This window comes from Gambusia affinis, linkage group LG15 (genome assembly GCF_019740435.1).
Source record: "Gambusia affinis linkage group LG15, SWU_Gaff_1.0, whole genome shotgun sequence".
NCBI lineage: Eukaryota > Metazoa > Chordata > Actinopteri > Cyprinodontiformes > Poeciliidae > Gambusia > Gambusia affinis.
The window spans coordinates 22,762,301-22,783,389 of record NC_057882.1 but is presented as its reverse complement, the minus strand read 5'-3'; the positions used below and the strand labels follow the sequence as shown (position 1 = coordinate 22,783,389).

The 21,089-nt window shown below is 37.0% G+C and overlaps 1 protein-coding gene across 1 annotated transcript; it reads left to right on the top strand.

The window, feature by feature from the left end:
* The first annotated feature begins 1,125 nt into the window (after nucleotides 1-1,125).
* LOC122844569 (RING finger protein 145-like) lies at nucleotides 1,126-20,595 on the top strand. The gene is made up of 12 exons (XM_044140162.1): nucleotides 1,126-1,315; nucleotides 6,401-6,652; nucleotides 8,192-8,300; nucleotides 9,692-9,783; nucleotides 11,176-11,411; nucleotides 11,563-11,738; nucleotides 12,871-13,011; nucleotides 13,097-13,279; nucleotides 13,392-13,539; nucleotides 13,851-13,973; nucleotides 14,271-14,504; nucleotides 15,257-20,595. The coding sequence occupies exons 2-12, from the start codon at nucleotides 6,469-6,471 to the stop codon at nucleotides 15,743-15,745; spliced, it is 2,115 nt and encodes a 704-aa protein (XP_043996097.1). The 5' UTR covers nucleotides 1,126-1,315; nucleotides 6,401-6,468; the 3' UTR covers nucleotides 15,746-20,595.
* Nucleotides 20,596-21,089: the final 494 nt, after the last annotated feature.

Genomic DNA, 21,089 nt, shown 5'->3' with positions numbered 1-21,089 from the left:
GGTTCATTATACCAGCAGTCAAAAATGTGGTAATTTTATGGCTTACTGGTGGAGCCAAGGATTCTACTTTCTAGCTCAAAATCATGAACAAGAATGTTCATCAGTCAGTTAATTAAAACCAAGCACACATGAGTTATGCAATGGGACAACCAAGTCCACCTACAAAAAAGACACACAAAAAAAACCCTGAAAAGTTTGTATAGATAGTATTTTCCATTATAGTATTTTTCTTTATAAATGAAATCTTCAAGTGAAAGTTTTGTATTTACTTGTGTTATCTTTGATTGTCAGAAACATTTAAATGTGACAAACAACTGGGTGGAAGCAATTAAATAAGATAATCAAAAGTCCTAGGCTTATCCATCGACTAAGGTACAGCAGGAAACTGAGGAGCTTTAGCTATATCACTGTTGGACGATGTTTCCCACACAATCCATTACAGAACTGGAGAGCCATTTCAGTGACAGACTGCTGCATCTTATGTGCACAAAGGAGCTTTAGTGTTGGTCCTTCCTCACTGCACCTATTAAACTTTAGAACCATAAGACTGCTCCCAATAAATTTAAACTAAGTATTGTGCAGTTTTTCCACATTTCAGATAACATTTCTGTTGTTGGTTGCATAGTTTTCTTTCACTTGTAAATAATATGTTGTTGTTTATGCACAAAAGCAAATCTCAGTTGCGTATTCCTTTCAGTCAGTGTCTTATTTTTAATAACTGAACATTTTCTTTTGCTGTAAATTTGCCCTTACTACACAGCATGTTATTCTTACTTCTGTTAATATTTTTTGTGTATAAATTGGTGCTTTAACTTGTTTGTCACTTTGCTGCTGGTACACCTGAATGTCCCCATTGAGGGACAATATGTTATTTCTATTCTATTCCATTCTGAAAAAGCAAAACGGAATAAATCTGAAAGGGAGCTGATATAGCATCTTGAAAATAATTATGTATAAATAAATACAATTTAGAACTTTTTTTTTATGAAATTAACCCCAAAAAAGCCCCTAAAATATTCATTTTGATGTGCAAAAACCATCTTCTAGTAAGTAAACTAATTAAACTTTTTGTAACGCAAATATGATACTAAGAGATTTAATGGGACAGGCTATGCTGCGCATGCTCAGTGCATCCCCCCGTACTGTGGTAAATGGCTGCCAGGAAAGAGGAACGGATGGGCCGCGTCTTCTCTCTGTGAAGCACACCCATCTGGAGGACCGTTATCTCGGGTGGTGCCGAGTTAAAATGGTCGATACACGACCAACCAGCCACCCAGAATCAGTTTTTCATACTTGTGAACATTGACCTTGAACCGTAAGTTCTATTTTTTCCCCTTGTTAAATGTTGGCTTAGCGCGTAGCTACGAGCACAGTGTTTCTGCCATTCTGCTTCTTGTTAACTGCGCTTCAGTTGGACTATCTGACGAGTACTTCCGCTATTTACCAAACGCTTCATTGTGTGGGCTTTCACTGGTGTATTTGTGATAAATAATGGCGTGTGGGGCGTCATTAGCTGCGGCTTTGTGGACGAATTGGTTGTTAGTCTGGCTAGCTGACAGCAACACTAGCTGACTACGTCGGCTTTAATTGTTGGCACTGCGCCGCTTTCTGTTCGGTGCTGCTCATCACCTCCACAACTCATGTATACTGTCACTGCTTGTTGTTTTCCCGTTTATACTGTAAGTCTGTGGTTTCTTGGTCTACCAAGTAGCTTTTATTTGCTTTGTATTTTCCATGTAGCAGTGCCCCGTAAGGACGGATCTTGTTAGCAAAGTGTTGCATTCTTTCTTTTGCAGCTTAAGGGGGTTTGTTTCCGTCGAGACGGAGGGGTTACTAGAGTTCATTGCACATACAGCAGTCAATGCAGCACTCAGTCATCTATAAGATTTTAACTTCAGGTAGAAAATTCTCTCTGAACTCGTCAATGTTTTTTTTTAGCATAGTAAGATTGGATGTTGCTGCTTTTAGCATCTTGTGTTTCTTTATTTTCATAGGTGTTACCAAACACTGTGATTCCTAGATGACAATATGTCAACATTGTGTCATAAAAAAGAGGAACACTACAGGTGGAGATGTGTGTAGATTACTGGTTTAAAGGGTTTGTTCTTTTCTTGTATAAAAACTGTGACTTGCTGTGTAGTAACTAGGGCCGTTGCAATAAGCAATTGATCAATTAATTGCATGATTAAAGTAAAACAAGCTCAATAATTTCCATTTGCATAATTTATTGTTTTTATTTTATTTTCTCCCTCTTTTAACCAAAAACTGGATGACAAAAAACATTATGCATCTATATGTTTATTTATTTTGAACATTTTAAAATGATATGTAAAAAGATGGTCACTACTTTATATTGAGAGTCACAGTAGTTATTCTTTATTTTCTATTCCAAAAACCACAAGTGTATCTAATATTCCACATATACAGGTTTTATCTAGAGGTGTAAAAATTATATTTATATAATCAGAAAGTATGCAGCTGGTGTGGGCATACATTTTATTGGTATGCATAATCTGAAGCGATATTGCAAACATTGATATTGCAATGATGATTGCAGAACAATATATTGTGCAGCTCTACTTTTACTATTAAAATAGTTTTGTAATTTTAGTCTGAGTAAAAACATACCCAAAGTACGTAATATTTAGCTACATTTAACTACACATTTAGCTATTTTAACTTGCAAACAAATAAATTGGGTAATTATGTTTTTAATGTCATTAAAATGTTTAAATAGTTGAAACCGGGTTTAATATTTTTCAGGAGTGAATGTATTGGGGCAGATAAATTGTTACAGTCACTGTGGTGTTGTTATATAAGATGGGATTCTGAAAAACTGTCTCTGTCCAGTGAATACAGTTACGTAAGTTCTTAGCATCCTGTCCCAATGCTGCAGGGGTATTAACCAATGGAGATTCTCACAAATGTGAACAACACCAGAAAAGTCTTGCAGCTCTGCATTAATGGTTAAGAACACAAGTATATTTGGGTGTCAAATTATGTTTTGCTAAATGCATAAATCTGATGCATATGAGATCTACTGAGCATCAATTGAAATAATTGTAGATGTGGAAAATGGCATCTTAAATGAAATGTTTTTATGAGTAGGGTTCAAACAGAAGTCATATGATGTTGCAGTCAGCAGGTTTGAGGAACTGTCTGTTTGCCTTTAGCATGGGAACATGTTGCACCTTAACTTTTTTGCTCTGTATAGAAGTACAGCAAAAAAATAAGTAAACTGTAAACGTGCATGGAAAATATTGTGGAAAAAATTCAATATTTTTGTCAATCGTGTCAAAAGGTGAAACACTCAATTCATTTTACATAGACATATTTTGAAGATTAAGGTGATAAAAACCCCAATTTCAGTGTCCCAGAACATTAAAATACTGTGAAAATGTTAATGGCATATTTATAGAAAGTTGAGTGAAAGGAAGAAGTGCAGTATGTAAACTTGCAGCATGAATAACTGCAGTCTTGAGATGATTTCATAGCAAAATCTATTCAAGAATTTAAGGGAAGTTCAGAAGGAGTAAACTGAGGCTGAGCACATCAAGAACCACTTCACACAGATGAATCCAACACCAGAGGTTACAAACTCTGTATTTCTTGTGTCATTTCTAAACTAGAGATTACGTCAGAAGCGTTTTACCTGGGCAAAGGAGAAAAAGGACTGAAGTGTCGCTCAGTGGTCCAAAATCCTCATTAAGTCTTCATTTGATTTGCAAGTCAGTTTTCCAGAGTGTGGCAGAAGAATGGAGATGCACAAAATCTGTGTCTGTTTCTGCAGTTGGTGATCATTTTGAATGCTATGTGATCTGTTGATTCTGGTCCACTGAGTTTTCTAGAGTCCAGAGGCAACGCAGCCGTCTACCAGGAAATTCTAGAGCACTTCATGTTTCATTCTGCTGACACGCTGTGTAGAGATGCTGATTTCATTTTCCAGCAGGACTTGGCACCTGTCCACACTGCCAAAGGTACCAAAAGCTTGTTCCGTAACCATGGTGCTACTGTTCCTTTTGGCTAAGCAACCAGGCTTGACCTGAACCCCATAGAAAATCTAAGTAGTGTTGTCCAGAGGATGAGGAGAGACTCCGGAAGGTTATTCTCCTCAATGCCACGCTGCAGAGATATAGTAATTTATGCAAAAGGAGTTCTAACCATTTATTGAGTTCATATTAATGAACATAATTTTCGGAGGCATAACATTTCTGGTTAAAATATTATTTCTTTCTTCTTTTTTTTTCTCCGAAGAGTTTTTACGGCGCTAGTGGCTCGTATTTTTGCGACAGTAGGCAGACAGGAAAGAGGGCGGAAGACATGCGGCAAAGGTTGTCGGGACCGGGAGTCGAACCTGCGACATCCGCGTTGAGGACTAAGGCCTCCAAACATGCTAACCCCCTGCACCACCACAGCACGCCCCCATTTCCTTTTGTTTATTTATCATTAGACATCAAATTTTGGGTTTTTATCATTGGTCTTCAAAAAAGTGCTAGAAAAAAGGCTTGAAATAGTTTTGTAATGAATCTTTATAAAAATAAGTTACACTTTCTGACATGAATGACAAAAAAGCAGAACTTTTTACTGAATTTCTAATACAGTGTGTATTTAATGGACACCTGTGACATGAAAGCGGACATAGTCAAATTGCTTAATCAACCAAATTCATTCTAATCATACATTGAGCAACACACATGGAAAAGCTTTAATCAGTTCTGAGCAGATTAAACAGATTATTGGCGATCACATCACATATTGATGATAAGATTAAAAAAATGGAAGGGAAAACTAATTTTTCACTCATTCAATTGAATATACCCTGCAATATATACAGTGTAGACCAAAAGTTTGGACAAACCTGTGTGTCCAAACTTTTGGTCTGTACGGTATTTGTGCAAATAGCCTGGATACATGAAGAACTGAATGAAGAACAGTCACAGGAAGCTGGTTTTATATTTGGAGCATGTTTTAAAATTGATCCAGATCAGCCTCAAAAGATGGAAGGCATTACAGAAAAAAAAAAAAAAAATTCTCCTAAATGTGTCTTCTCCATGTGTGGACTGCCACGTTTACCGGTAACATGAGTCCGACTTGCTCAGAGAGCAAATGGCAAACAAAAGCCTAAATGCACAGCAGAAATATTGTTCCATTATTTGTTTTGGAATTTCAATCTTTGTTATAAAATGTCCCAGATTTGAAAATGAAAGCTAAATGTTGGAAACTTTCCAACCAAGGAAAGCTATATATTTACAATCTAAAAACAACAACACTGACTATCTCTATTTTTTTTTTATCAAAAGACTGACTGAACAAAAGTGTTTCATTTTCATTTCAGTTCATGTTTTTTTCTGAGAACTGATCAGTTGCCTTTAAAATTCTGGCAGCAGCCTCCACTCATCTGTGCATGTTTTAGTTAGCTGTCTGTTTGTGATGTAGTTTTAATTTGCTGTTATGATTTAAGACTGAAAACTAACTCTTGTTCTGTTGCGGGAGTCCAATCGTGAACAGAATTTTAACATTGTTTTATGATGAGGAAAAGTTCAAAAGTAGAGATAAGTTCCGGTTAAGGCTGGCACAGAAAACAGAAGGTTACGACAGTGAGTTAGGTCTATCGTAAGATGAAAGTAGTCTTGATGCATAAGAAGAGGCCTCCCATACACCTGAGTGTCCTATAAAATGAATGCGCAAACCGTTAACACCAAAAGTAGGAACAAAACAAACTTATCTTCTGTTGACATCAACCAGGCATAGAGGAGGAGACGGAAACAGCCTACAGTAAATTTGAATGATGGAAAGCCAGAGTGGTTTATGGAAATTACAGATCCTTTGCATGCTGTTTAAAAACTGTTTTGATGTCTACTCAGGCATTGTTTATATCGTATTGTTTGCTCCGTATTTTTCATTTGCCAGTTCATTGCAGTCCTTTCTGAAATTGATTGTTTAGGTCTGCAAAGTCCCACAAGCAAACAACACACCTGTTATTGTGTAGGCTATTTCAGACTCTGATAATATTATTATGTTTTTTTAAATAATTAAGTAGTCTTGTAATGAATCCATTTAATTAATATTGATATTTTTTAGAAAACAAATGATTACATATTAAAAATATTCCTCTGTAATTTTTATTGTGGCAGGCATAGTTCTTCATAAAGCAGGGCTTTTTTTTTCCAGACTGTCTGCAGCAGAGTTGAGTGTCTTTTATTTTTTTCTCCTCATTCATTCTGCACTTCCCCCATGGCTCTCTGGATCCCTGTGACCTTGATTAATCCTGCTCTTTTGTTGCTCTGTGCCTTTCATTTTCTTTCTTTTTTTTTTTTTTGCCATTTCTTCTCCTTATCTTGTCTAACTGTGCCATATTGGATTTCTATTCTCCTCTTGCATTATTTCTCTTTCGTTACAGAGCACCCACTATCAACTTCTCATCTTAGAGGTCAATTCTGCCTGCCGATCAGCATTTCACCTGAGGCCATGGCAGTGAAGGACCGAGTAGAAGCGGTTCTCAACGTGGGTCTGCGTGTTCCCAGCATCATGCTGCTCGACGTCCTGTACCGCTGGGATGTCAGCTCCTTCTTCCAGAAGATCCAGCGCACCAGCCTTTCTAACAATCCTCTGTTTCAGTACAAATATCTGGCACTCTACCTGCACTACGTAGGTTAGTGTTGGTGCAACACACACACGCGCACATAAAATGTATCATTATACAGATATTTTTTTTCACATAGTGGGCACAAAAACATAAAATAGTTAATTTGGGTTTTTTGTAATTGGCAACTTGAAAGTTCTCACAAAATTTAACTTTTTGCTGTTCCTGACTGATCTCTGAAGCCTTCACCGCTATTTTCACTGAGATTAAATTAAGCACAGTTGGACTATATTGGTTGGTATATTGGTTGGACTGGGCTTTATGTAAGGGTAAAACAATAAAAGGGTGACTCCTTATGCATGCATACCTTTTAAACTTTTTTTTTCTTTTAAACTATTCTTCCTTCTACTTAAAATGCCACCAAAATACATTATAGCAATTACTAAAGCTCCAATTGTTTAGGGCTGGAGAGAGGGGTTTTTAACCGTCAAAACATGTTCTCTCTGTTCTGGCTTCAAACCAACAGTGAATGGAAAGTCTTATTCCCAGTTGGTCTCACCGGTAAAACCTTTTCTCATTTCTACTTGTGGTTTCACCACTGAGTCAGACAAAAGTGCTTGAATTCCAAATTTCTAAATTGCTGGAGTTGCAGTCCTGGTATTGGATGTCAATGTCAAATTTATTTATATAGCACTTTAAAAACAGGTGTAAAAATGCTCCAAAGTGCTGTACAAGAACGATAATAGCACAAATTGATAAAACAGAGTATCAAAATACTACTTCAAATAAATGCCAAAGAATAAAAATAAGTTTTGAGAAGCGATTCAAAATGATCCAGGTTGTGGGCAGATCTAATTTGGAAAGGTAGATTGTTCCATAGAAAAGGAGCAACAACAGAAAAAGCCCCATCTCCTTTCCTCTTAAGTCGGGTCCGAGGAACTGTCAGTAATAGCTGATTATTTGATCGTAGATTGTGGATCTCTACTACTTTCCATTTTCAGTTCCTTCTGTAAATATTTATAAAGGACAAATAGAAATTCAAACTGCCAGTAAAACACTTTGAGCAGCAAAGGGTGGGACAATTTCTCTTCACTTTTAATAAGATTAAATGTTGCTGAGTAGAAGTCAGTTTTAGGTTTAAAAGTGAACTCAAAACTCAAGACAAAAAATTGACCAGAGCAGAACAAGCTTTGTGTTACAGTAAAGAGCTGTTTGCACAGCTGAGAGAGAACCAATTGGCAAAGTGTAAACTTTTCTTTCCTTGTTTCTTTTCATGGCTACATTTTTTTTTCTCAAGCTTGGCTGCAGCGTATTGATGAGCCAATAGCCTTGGTATGTGCTGATGAGCACTATGACTGGACCCGCAGAATACAGAGGGAGCAAGGCTGTGAAAGCAAATGTTTCTACATGAAAGAGCTTCTGGACATGTTGTAGATTGTAGACTGAAATATAATAAAGTTGTTTATTGCAGAGATGTTCAAAGTTTCCATGCAGTTGCATAAAATGTCATAAACGCAATTTGTTGATTTCTATGACTCAAAACAAGGCTACTATTAAGAAATGCTGGAAGTGCTTTAAAATGTGTTTTCTGTGATGTTTTTGTTGCAGGTTACATCCTGAGCCTGGTGCTTCTGACTCTGCCTCGTCAGCACCTGGTTAAGCTCTACTTGTATGTTCTGACGGCCCTGCTGCTTTTTGCTGGTCACCAAGTTTCCAGGTATAAGTGCTCACAAACCATTGTGTTCTCTCAACATGATGAGAGACTATCAAATTAGTAGTAATGTATTTCTCTTTAAGAATTACTTATATACCCAAGTCAAACATCATTCTTGACAGAAAGAGGTTTAAAGCCTAAAATAATAAAAGAAGAAACTTTATTGTTCTCCGTCAAGCCTTCCTGTGATTTGTTGAATGTCTTGCTTTCTCACTCTTTTGTAGCATAAATTAATTTCTAATATGTTTCCAATTAGACACCTAATACGGAAAGTAGATACCTTTTGAGTTTTTCATTTTTTTGATCCAGTACCAGTATCAGTCTAAGGAGATTCTCTGTTTTCTGTACTGGTTTACCAAGAGTTGAGGCCAGGAACCCACTGTAATTTTATACAATCACCACTAAGTTTTGTATTCTCAACTGATAGTTGGGTCCAAAAATGGTTGCAGTGTTAATTTGATCTTGAGATGAAACGTGTGGGAACCATTGATCTGTACAGCGAGGTGCAGAAAGCAAAGCAGTCCTGCAACCCACTTTGCACGCAAGAGCTGCTGCTTCTTCCACAACACATCTAGGAGAGAGATTCTATGCTCTACCTTTTTGTTTTTTTCTATCCATCCATCCATTTTCTAACATCCTTGTCCCTAGTGGGGTCAGGAGGGGTGCTGGTGCCTATCTTCAGCTAATGTTCCGGGCGAGAGGCGGGGTCACCCTGGACCGGTCCCTTTTTATTTATTGCAGCAGGAAAAAGTTTTTTGCATCTCGCCTCTGTTTTGCACTCTTACTCATGCTTCAGCAAGCAGCTCAATCGCAGACACGGAGAAACTAGTACCAAATTCAGTGCTTTAAGAAAACAAATCATAAACTTGACTGGAACTGATTAATGTTTTTGTGATTGAAGCAAGACATTTCAAAGAGGCTTTAAATTTTGTAAGAAGATGAAGATGTTTAACAAAAGCCGTTGTTGTAATTGTTTAAGTCTGTGACGTCAGCTTTATGCTTCCATTGCAGATATGAACACAGCTTCTTCTGGGTCAAATGCAACAAGTTTATAATGATGGGAGTTGAAATAAAAACATAAAAAAACTATGTCTTAACTCAGTCTGAAGCTACTGCTGTTGCCCGTGCTCATCCATTTAATATAAAAGGAGAAAAATTGATCTCGGGTAAAAGTAAAAAAGACCAAAAAAAACACAGAGCCCAAAGATACTTACCAAATTACTGTATCTACCTTATATATGTTAAATATATGCAAAAATGTCAATCTCAAAACCTATCAATGACAAATGTTGCTTTCCTGTTCTTGTTTGTGTAAAGATTATTTGAGGTGGTACTACACTGTAAATTGGTGTTATATAACAGCTCTGTGCTCATATTTTACCCTCTTTTGTCAGGGATTATGTTCGCAGTGAACTGGATTCAGGCTATGAAGGACCCGTCTACCTGGAACCGCTTTCCATGAATAGATTCACCACTGCACTAATAGGTATAATATAACACACACACAGTGTATGTCAAGTGTGCACACCCCTGTGCAAATACCAGTTTGTTAGTTTGATTGTCAGAATTAAGACTGAAAAATAATTTCAAACTCTTTTTTTTTTCCATCTCTTAATATTTTCCTGCAAAAACTTTATTGTCCATAAGACTCAATATCTACTCTAAAATGTCATTACTGTTTTTAACTTGTATTTGTCATGTAAATAAAATAAAATGCCAGTCCAATTTGACAAAAAGCCTTCAGGTTTTTGCTGAAAGCTGAAGAAAAAGAGGGATTAAATTCTTCCATATCATATTGAGTCGACACCCGCACCCAAATTAACTAAAAACAGATTTTATCAGAAGACATTTGAGTTTTTTGAGTTACTTAGTCACAGTCCTGAAATAAATCAGACAAAAAACAGGGGTCACTGGATGATGATGGTGGAAAACGTGGAAAACCTTTGTCAAGCAGAGTGGGAAAATGTTTCTGTTTCAAGATGTCGGATGCTCCTGGTCTGTTGCCACAGGAGACTAAATGCTAAAATTCAGCAAAAAGCTGCTTCAGCATATTCATTTAGGGTTGTATACTCTTTATGCAACCACAGTATTGCAGTTTTCTAATATTGTTTACATTTTTAAACCTAACCAATTTGTTGTTTTAGATTGGAATTTGCAGAATATGTCACAATAAAGAGAAAAGTTTTAAAATAATCTATTACGATTTTTCTTCTTTCTTTTTAATTTTGCATAACAAAAATCTGGCATTTTTACAAGTGTGTGTATTCTTGTTTTAGATCCATTGTACGCAGAAAAGCTGTACTAAGAGTAGTTATACTGTTTATTTCCTACAAAATATTGATATGTACAGTTTGGTGTTTAATTTGCTATTTTATAACTCTTGTTTTGAAATGTAATGCTGTCTTAAAAACATCTATCTTTACTGAATTGTTGTTAAAGCTCTGTACTGTAAACTATACTATACTATACTATACTATACTAGCTACCACATCTGCATGAAACTAGAATTACATGTTTCATGTAAATTTATTAAAGCGCAAAATGTTGCAGTATTTCTGCCTTGTAATTTCTTGGTTCATCTTGTAAGTGAAAAGAAATGGGGTCTCCTTGGTTATAAATAGACCTCATGAAGTGCTGTTCTCACAGAAAATGCCTGAGAAGGCAAAAATAACTGCTATAAAAGACAAAATGTCCGAGAGGGGAAATACATTTATTTTTCTCTACTTACAACCTTTGTTTCATTAATAACTTATTCTTACCAATCTGGGACTGATAACTGTTCTAAAGAATGACTGGTTAATTTTTAAAAACACAAAAAGTTTTGTGTTTTTTGTATAGTTAAGTCCATGTTTTACATTTCAGTCCATTTGTCTTTCAGGTCAGCTTGTGGTGTGCACTCTGTGTTCCTGTGTGATGCAAACCAAGAGGATCTGGCTTTTCTCTGCGCACCTCCTCCCACTGGTGGCAAGGCTGTGTCTGGTTCCTCTGGAGACCATCATCTTCATCAATAGATTTTCAATGATCTTCACAGGCCTGGAGGTCATTTACTTCCTAGCTTCTAATTTACTAGTACCATATAACCTGGCCAAGACTGCCTACAGGGAACTCGCTCAGGTAATAAATTACTAATGTGGCCTTATGTTGGAAGATTCCCATGTTTTCCCCATGAAGCTTTAGTTCTGGATTGTGTCTTCTTTCCCAAGATGAATAATACTCCTAATTACCGTCTTCTCTCCTCCTGGTTTTCTGTTCTTCTGTGTCCCAGGTGGTAGAGGTGTACGGGTTGCTAGCTTTAGGGATGTCCCTGTGGAACCAGCTGGTGCTTCCAGTTCTCTTTATGTGTTTCTGGCTCGTGCTGTTCGCTCTTCAGATCTACACCTACTTTAGCACCAGAGACCAGCCTACCTCAAGGGAGAGGCTTCTCTTTCTCTTTCTTACAAGGTAAGAACACAGTACCTTTTGTCAAAATGTGAAGGCCTTCTGGGTTTGTGTGTAACTCATCATTTAAACTCTGTTTGCTCCTTTGTATAAGGAATGCTCAAATTGTAATTTGGTACCTATAAGGTGTTGAATCAGTAATATTCTTGTGGGTTCGTCCAAAGCTTGTTGGTCATAGAAGTGAGTGATATGGACTTAAAGTTTTATCATATTTAATATTTTTGGTCAATCAATCAAGTTTTTTGTGTGGCACATTTCAGCAGCAAGGCAGTTCAAAGTTCTTTACATCATAAAAACACAAAAATGCTACTATTGTGATAACTATTAGGGACAATAAGAACTATTTATCACTTTTTTTTAAGGTACAGTAATTATATGGCTGTGACTGCATAGCACAGCAATTACAAACCCCACAAGCACAATTGCTGCTCTTGAAACATAAACCTATTTGTGATGGATTTATATGATTAAAGTGCATATAGTAACTGCATTTAATCATATTTCAAATTTATTAATATTCATTGTTGCTCTCATAGAGCAAACAGTGGAGAAAATAGTAAAAATACAAATTATGGACAATAATGTCAATGTTTTATAAACATTATTAATTGGGATTTATTGTGAAAGGAATAAATCAAAATTCTTAAGAAATTTATCATGATATATGATAAAAATTGGGTAAATGCCTAGACTTAGTTGGCCATACTTCTTTTCCATGTTTGTATGTCTTTGCCTCATCTTGTTTCATTTTAAACACATCACTTGTACTGAAAATGGATAACTTTAGTCAGTTACTATTTCCACAATATAAAGTGTTGTCAGAGTGACCTGGCTGTGCCCTGTATGGTACATTTACTGCTTGGAAACAATATATAAAATTTTTCATTTATCAGAATTTCATTGTCCTGTTCTAGGTCAGGACAACGATAGAAAAAAGTATACAACGCAAACATTAATGCTCAAGCTGAAAATGATCCAAATCCAGTTATCAGCCATTTTCATGTTGCATCTCTATTTCCTGAACATTATGCAACATAAATATCGTTTATAGACACCATGTGATTTACTGGTACAACATTTACCGTTTCTCTAAACTCCCTTTTTGTCCTTTCCTGTTCTCCATCCACATGTTTAGTATTGCAGAATGTTGTAGTACGCCATACTCTCTGCTGGGTCTGGTTTTCACCGTCTCATTCATCGCGCTCGGAGTTCTCACGCTCTGCAAGTTCTACTTGCAGGGCTACAGAGCCTTCGTCAATGACAACGCCATGCACAGGTGAGTGTGTTTACTTGTTTATTTGAGGCTGTATATATCGAAATAGTTCTCAAATTTCAAATTTATCTGTCTCCCACATGTGCAGAGGAATGACTGAAGGCATAACACTGCTTATCCTGGCTGTGCAAACCGGCTTGATAGAGCTGCAGGTCATCCACCGAGCCTTCCTCCTCTCCATCATCCTCTTCATTGTTGTAGCTTCCATTCTGCAGTCCATGCTGGAGATCGCTGACCCCATCGTTTTGGCTCTGGGAGCCTCCAGAGACAAGTAGGTCAAACTCCTAATGCACTTTTTTATTATTATTTTTTTTTAAATAAATTTAGAAGCCATTTAGTTGTATTCTGTTTATGAGTTCTATTTGTGCTTTTTCTGTTTGTAGGAGTTTGTGGAAACACTTCCGCGCAGTATCTCTTTGCCTCTTCTTGCTCATCTTTCCAGCTTACATGTCATATATGATCTGTCAGTTCTTCCACATGGACTTCTGGCTCCTCATCATCATCTCATCATCAATCCTTACCTCACTTCAGGTACATCATTAGCACACTGATATTAAAAAGACTTCTTTTATGAAACCAATAAGTTCTCATAGCTTCATTTAGAAAATCATATTCTAATATTACCCTATGTCCAAACATGGAAGGTCTAAAGCTACATTTTCAACTGTTTATCATTATTTACATGTTTTTGTAAGGAAGTTTTTTTATTTATTTTTTGTAGTTCTTAAATGTAAGTAAATAATAATGTTTAAAAAGTCCTACATTTACCTCAGGAAACTTTAAAAACCTTGTTCTGATCCTTTGTTAGTTGAGTTGCTCTAAAACGGTTCTTTCTCCACCAGGTTCTCGGTACGCTGCTGATCTACGTTCTCTTCATGGTGGAGGAGTTTCGTAAAGCTCCCGTGGAAAACATGGACGAAGTTATTTACTGTGTCAATGGGACCTATAGATTGCTGGAGTTTCTGGTAAATGTTTCCTCAAAACTTATCAATTGTGACATTTTTTACTAAGCAAACAACACAATGTTAGAGAAATTGTGTGGAATGAGTTCAGATCAATTTTCTCTTGATTGGTTCTGATGTATTTTGGTGCATAATTGTGAATAATTTTATTTCTTCATTTTCTTTTTGATTTATAACTAGATTGATTTATAATCAGTGAACATGAATTACATTTTTCAATTTTAATTCTTAGTAGAAAAAGATAAATACTCAAAATCAGTGGAGTTTTTTTCTTACTCTCATTAACTTCTTTGTTGCCAGGTCGCAGTGTGTGTGGTGTGCTATGGCATATCAGAGACTGTATTTGGCGAGTGGAGTGTGATGGGCAGCACCATTATTCTGGTCCACTCCTACTATAATGTTTGGCTCCGAGCCCAGCTGGGCTGGCAGAGCTTCCTGCTCAGGAGAGACGCTGTAAACAAGATCAAAAGCCTCCCAACTGCAACCGATGTGCAGCTGGAGCAGTACAACGACATCTGTGCTATCTGCTTCCAGGTACGCAGAGGCTTTAGTGTGTATAAAGAGACTGTTTTTTTTGTTTTTATCTTTTGTATGATTAAACTCATCACTAATTGATTTGATTTATTTAGTAAGATATTTAGAGTGTGTATTCTTATGCTTTTAACTAGGGGAGAACCAACTGCGGTTTTTGCTAATTACGATATTTAAAAAACCTGACCTGCCGATTCTGATTTTTTTTTTTTCTTGTTCTCTTTTTTTTATGTCTGAAATGAGAAAAAGAGGACAGTGGTCCATTTCTAGACCTTTGCTGGGGTAGATAAGATCTGTGGATAAAATTGGCTTCATATGTGGGTATCGGCTAATCAACAATCTCTCAAAATTAAGAAAATCAGGACTGATTTATCAGCTGGCTGATTTATCTGTACAGCCCTACTTCTACCCTTGAAAATTACTGTTATTACATTTGGAAGCTATGTTGTTGTTGTTTTTTTTGTTTGTTTGTTTGTTTTTTTTATCATAGTTCATGCTTTTAAAAATAAATCTAACATGTTTTTTTCTGACATTACATTAAGCTGATTGACAGGAAGTTACTTTTGTTACAATTTGCTACCACACTTAAATACTTTTTCTTCTTTCATCATATTTTTTCCCAAGATATACTTTATTTGTAGTAAAGATTTTTAGGTTTTTGCTTGTTATTGAGTTGTCTTTATGTCCTATTCTTGTCCAGTAAAAACCTACATGAGCAAGAGCAAATGTAAATCTTAATTCTTTTCTCCTTCCAGGACATGAGCAGTGCTGTGATCACTCCATGCAGCCATTTCTTCCACGCTGGGTGTCTGAAGAAGTGGCTGTACGTCCAGGAGACTTGTCCTCTTTGTCACTCGCAGCTTAAGAGCCAATCAGCTGCCAGTGGAGTTCCCAACCAAGATGCCGATCCAATCCCTGCTGGACAGGACGGAGTCGCTGCTGGCAATGAGGAGGATTCTCCTTCTGATGATATGAAAGATGAGAGAGGTGATGGGACCTCCTCTCCCTCCTGCATGCACTCTGCTCCTCTGCACCTTGTCAGGCCATCCTCTTCCTCACCGCTGACTGATTCCATGGAGAACCAGTTGCAAACCGATCATCCATCTACATCCTTCTGCTCTACCTCTGACACGCCTGACAGACCCGCTAATCTTCGATTTCGCTCCCACGCGGTTTCCCCCTCCATCCGACACTCCTCCTCCTCACAGATACTGACCCCTGTTGACCTCCATGAGATCCACTGATTCAACATGGCCGCCCCTCACAGCCCAGCTGCCATTCTGAGGAAGTTCCTCCTCCTTCATGCTCATCCAGAACTCCATCGCCGCACACATGCAACATACACGCATGCACTTAGCAACAGCATCCCAACACTCCACTTCCTTTATTGTTCCTCATATCCAGGGTTCCTAATATGAGTTTGAATTAGGATTTGAGTTTACAATTTTACAGTAACCTAGTTGTATCTATCTAACAATTACAAAAAAGGTTTTGGAAAATGTTATTTCCAGGCTTTAATCCTAACTAATAAAGCTGGCCCAAACAGATTCTTAGTTTACTTCCCCTTTGACAATATTTTACACAACATCATCTATTTCTTCATCTACCACAAGTTGGAAATGTAAATATCTTGCAAATATGGGCGTGTATGCAAATATAATCTGAATGTTACAAAGATAATAGGGCAAATACAGGGAGTTTATGGACCATAAATTGATTAAGAAAACACCAGAAAAAATGTTCACTTCTACTCTATTTACTTCCTAATTTCCATTATTTGGGTTGCAGTTTATTTAAAGCCTTTTCCGCTGTAGAAACATTTGATGTAACCTTAGATTGAAATAGTTTACTAGTACCACGAATGAGTGACACTGACTTACATGAAAATGTTATTTTGATATTTAGGGGTATTTTTCTCACAACACTCTCAAAGCTGATGGTATTTAAAGTTGCTTTGGCAAAAATGTTGTTAATGCACACAGCCATTAACAACATTAGTGTTAACCCAAAAACAAAAACGCTACTGTAGACTTTCCTATAATCAAATGCGTTACTATAGAGCAATACTTTAAGTTGTGCTTTTGTACTGCTACACATCACACAATATTTTCATTCAAATATATTTTTAAATATGTATATATAATGATGTCCCTCACTAATTTATAGATTAAAGATAAGACAAAGATCAAATTTTAAAAAGAATGAACTTCTGAACTAAAAACTGCTTAGGAACCCTGCATATCTGATTCTGAGAGGAAGATGAACTTGGTTTGTAAGCCTGTATTGATTATTCAGATCTTAAAATATAAATGACTGGTTAGATATATTTTGACAAAATTTTGATACTTTATCTTGAAACTGTTACCTTAATCTCTCCCCTTTAACTCATGCTGGGAGTATTATTTTTTTTTACTTAATTTTTTCAAGAGTATTGCAGTGATCCATCTCAGAAACAGTTTCAGCTTCTACATCCTGTTTACAAAATGTGAAATCCTTTAGTATAATAGGTTTTCTGTATTTAATTTCTTCATCAGCAAATTCGTACTGTTGGACTTTCTCACAGTAGTGGTTTCGTCCTCCCTGCCTTCTTGCGTGCAGCCTTCCTCTCATCGCTGTACATGTTAGGTTTATCTAATGTCCTTTACGTGCCATGACATGTAGAAGTGATCAGAGGCCGAGACAGCTACGAATGACAATGGATAACTTATGGTTACATTTTAAACTGTGACGGTCTTAACATTTCATAAACAAGTTTTTTTTTTTTTTTTCTTTTCTTTCTGAGACATTTTTTTTACGTCTGGGAGTCAGTGGTTGTGAGTATTGGTAAAAACAAAGAATTCACAGATACTGAATGTTGTTCCTTGTGGCTGTCACATGACCTGAAGCCTGGTGCTAAGCAGAGGACTTGTGATGTGGTCAAGCCGTTTGTTTCCATGTGAACTAATCAGTGGTTTCACATGGGATGTCGAATTAATTTTGTATGTCAAAGCTTTTGCTATAACACCTCTTCAATATTTGAATCAAATTTGCATGGCTGGTCCCAGCAAAAAGCATCTCTGTTCCTCTTCGCCAAAGTTTTGCATCGCTGATAGTATTATTATTATTAAGGTCAATTTACATCATATTAGTGGACAGTGCAATGCACCGTGGAGATGGAGAAAAGTAGGAAGTTAATATTTTTGACATTTCTGGGTAATTACAGTGCCTTGCAAAAGTGTTCATACTTTGATATTTTTTCCCCCACATTCTGTCATCTTCCAACCACTTTGATGTATTTCATTGGGATTTTATGCAACAGATCAACACCAACTAGTACACTTCAGAAGTGTATTAAAATCTTGCATCTGTCCAGTGCCATCTGGAGCTGAGCTCCACCTTCAGCTGCAGTTACAGTTGCAGGTCTTTCTGGGTAATGTCTCCAGCAACTGACATTTCTGCCCCACTCTTGTTTGCAACCGTGATTTTCAGCTTTTCCCATAGAATACCAATTGGATTTAGCTCTGGCTGAATGTTTAGAATCATTGTTATGCTGGAAGGTGAACCTTTTGCTCCAGAATTGTGCAGCAGTTACCAGGTTTTACTTCTGAGTTATATTGTGTTTGCCCCCAGCCATCATTTAATTCTTACCATCTTTCCTGTTTCTGCTAATAAAATGTATCCTTATAGCTGCTAACACAGTGTGTTGCCATGGGGATGATTTGCTTTGGGTGATATGTAGTTTCCACCTTATGTTGCACTTTGCATCTAGGCCAAAAAGTTCAATTTTGTTTTCATCTGACTGAAGCTCTTCTTTCATTTCCTGTTAGCCTCATATGTAGAAGGAATTGTTTGGGGCAACAGAGTAAAGGGGTTAACATACAACTGCACACTTTTTCATTTGTAAAACATGGAACAATTAATTTAGGATTTTCTCCCACTTCACAGCTTTCTGTTGGTTTGTTGCGCAAAATCCCAATAAAATCCCTTTAAGTTTCTGGTTGCAATGTGAACGGGAAAAATTAGCAATGTTTTTGGGGTGTGAATACTTAAACTGCAAGGCAGTGGGTCCACGTAGCTGACACGGGGGCTCCTGCTTTTATTTACTTTAAAGCTCAGCTGATAAAGCATGTTTTACCTGACAGGCTAATGAGAGCTGAAATCTGTTCCTAGCAGGAACCAATCACTTCGCTCCATCAGGGTAATCAGTATCCCTGCAGCTCAGTCACTTCATGAGAGGTTACTACCAGCAAACTAAGCCATTTAAGTTCTTAATTTTGTTCACCAGCCCTTATTTGTGCTCAACACACACTCTAGTTGGCTCTGGGGCTTAGAAAATAAATGTGTAATGAAGGGTGTTTGACTAAAATAAAAGTTTAGGGATTCTGATGCACGCTTATATGTAGAGCTTGCACGCTGCCACAGAACTTGTTTTTGTCTTAAGTGTTTCTAACCTTATTACTGACATTTTTCAATCTTTTTCTTTTCTTTTTCTCCTCTTTTATGTTTTTGGTTGTATTTGCACTAAACTCATTTATACTAGCAATGCTCTAAAGCTGTCATGTTGCTGTCAGCTACCAAAAGCCCTCTGTCGTTTGTGTACGAGGAAACAGTCCAATCTGTGTGTGTAATGTATAGAAATATTGTTCTGTTTGACGGTATCCGTATTGTTTATATGACCAGTGCTCGGTTTCCTCCTGGCTTCCTTCTTGCTTTGCCCAGAAGCTGTGAAGAAGGCAAACTTTTCTGGTGTGAGAAACCAGTCAGTGTTACTGCATCACCTGTGTGCATGACGCGTCCTCAGGCTGAAGTGATCGCTCCAGTGTCCTCTATTGGTAAGGAGTGGGATCAGCATGATGCTGACAAACAGGAGATCTGGTACTTAACCTTTGACAGTATTGCTTATTACCACAATTTCTTAAGGTCTTGTTACTCTGATTTTATTTTTTTTAACTGTACGAAGCATTGCTTACATGGCTGAAAATGAATACATAATAATTGTATGATCAGACCTTTGCAATGCTGCATCTTTTTGTTTTGTTTTTTAAGGGATAAGATGTTGACTGATGTATTGTGTGCATCTTTCTCTGAAAGGTGGACTTATGGACTGTCTTTGTTTCTTTACTCTTGATTTATAAATGAAGCCCCTTCAATGGCTACACAGATTAGTTATGCATTACAAGGTTTTGGAGACTGTATCATGCAGAAGAATCACCTGCATGATACAATGTTTGAAGGTGAAAATTGTCATTGGCAGCTGTATTTGAATCTGCATTGCAGTATTAAATGCTAACTAGCACGAACTTTTGTCAGCTTTTGGTCCAGTGTATATTTGCACAATTCTTCCTTGTACACCAAACAGTGCTAAAAGTAGCAGTTTGTTGGTTGAAAATCAATTGAAAAATATTCTAAAATGAATATTTAGCTCCAGTTTTTGTCTAAATTCTTCCTTCAGTGACTGTTAGCAGTGTGGTCATTAAAATTCATATTCTCTTAAAGGCCAGTACAACAGTGCATTGTTTGCAGTTCTGTTTCAGCTGCAGGATTAACTGCAGATTAAATGTGCCAACATTTCAACTTCAGCAGCTGTAAAAAGAAAAAGATTCTAAAAGTGGACCTTTCTGGCATTTCTGATTTCTTTTACACTGTTTTAAGAGCATGTACCTGAAACACGATTCAAAGATGTTCCCTCATGTGCCTGAATATCTTTAAGATTTTCAGAGCATCATTAATCAGAGAAACAATAGTGTTGCCTTCTAAAAGCCAAGATTATGTCTGAAATGGAAATATAAGAAACATGCAAATATAGAAATTGGATCTATAACTGAAACAAGCATGCTGTTAAATTTAGTGAATGCATTTTTAAAACAGCTGCTCAATGCTAATACTTCAAAGTGCAGAATGGTGTTTTCTTGCTCTAACTGAGCCCTCATTTACATTTTTTATTTTGTCTGGTTAGTTTCAAAACCTACAAATGTAGGACCTGCTCTGTAAAACCTGGCTCTTGTGTTGAATTAAAAATGTCCCACAGCTGGTTTTCAGACTGGATGCCTGGTGTTGCCTTGGTTATTTTACAGAAACTGAATGTCAAATAAAATAAACGATTCTCTGCAAAACATTCTGCTCTTTACTGCGTTGATTTACTATATTAAATAATTTGCTTGAATGTGAATATGTCTTTACTTATACAATACTAAATCAAATTACCTTCTGAGCATGCAATCATGTTCTCCAGAATTACCTATGTATTTGATGCAGATGAGCTTAAACAGAGACTGGAATGTCCCTTAAATTGTCAGTCCTAGACTAAATACATAAAATAACCTGACAAAAAATTCTATACAGTTCAAAGAATGGTAAGAAATTTAGCAATGTGGGGCGTGCTCCGGTGGCGTAGAGGGTAGTGCGCCCCACGCCTGGAGGCCCTCAGTCCTCGACGCGGCCATCGCGGGCTCAATTCCCGGAGCCGACGACATTTGCCGCATGTCTTCCCCCATCTCCTTCCCCCTTCCTGTCAGCCCACTATGATAAAAGGGACACTAGAGCCCACAAAAAGGACCCCCTGGTGGGGGAAAAAAAAAAAAAAAAAAAAGACATTTAGCAATGTATTGG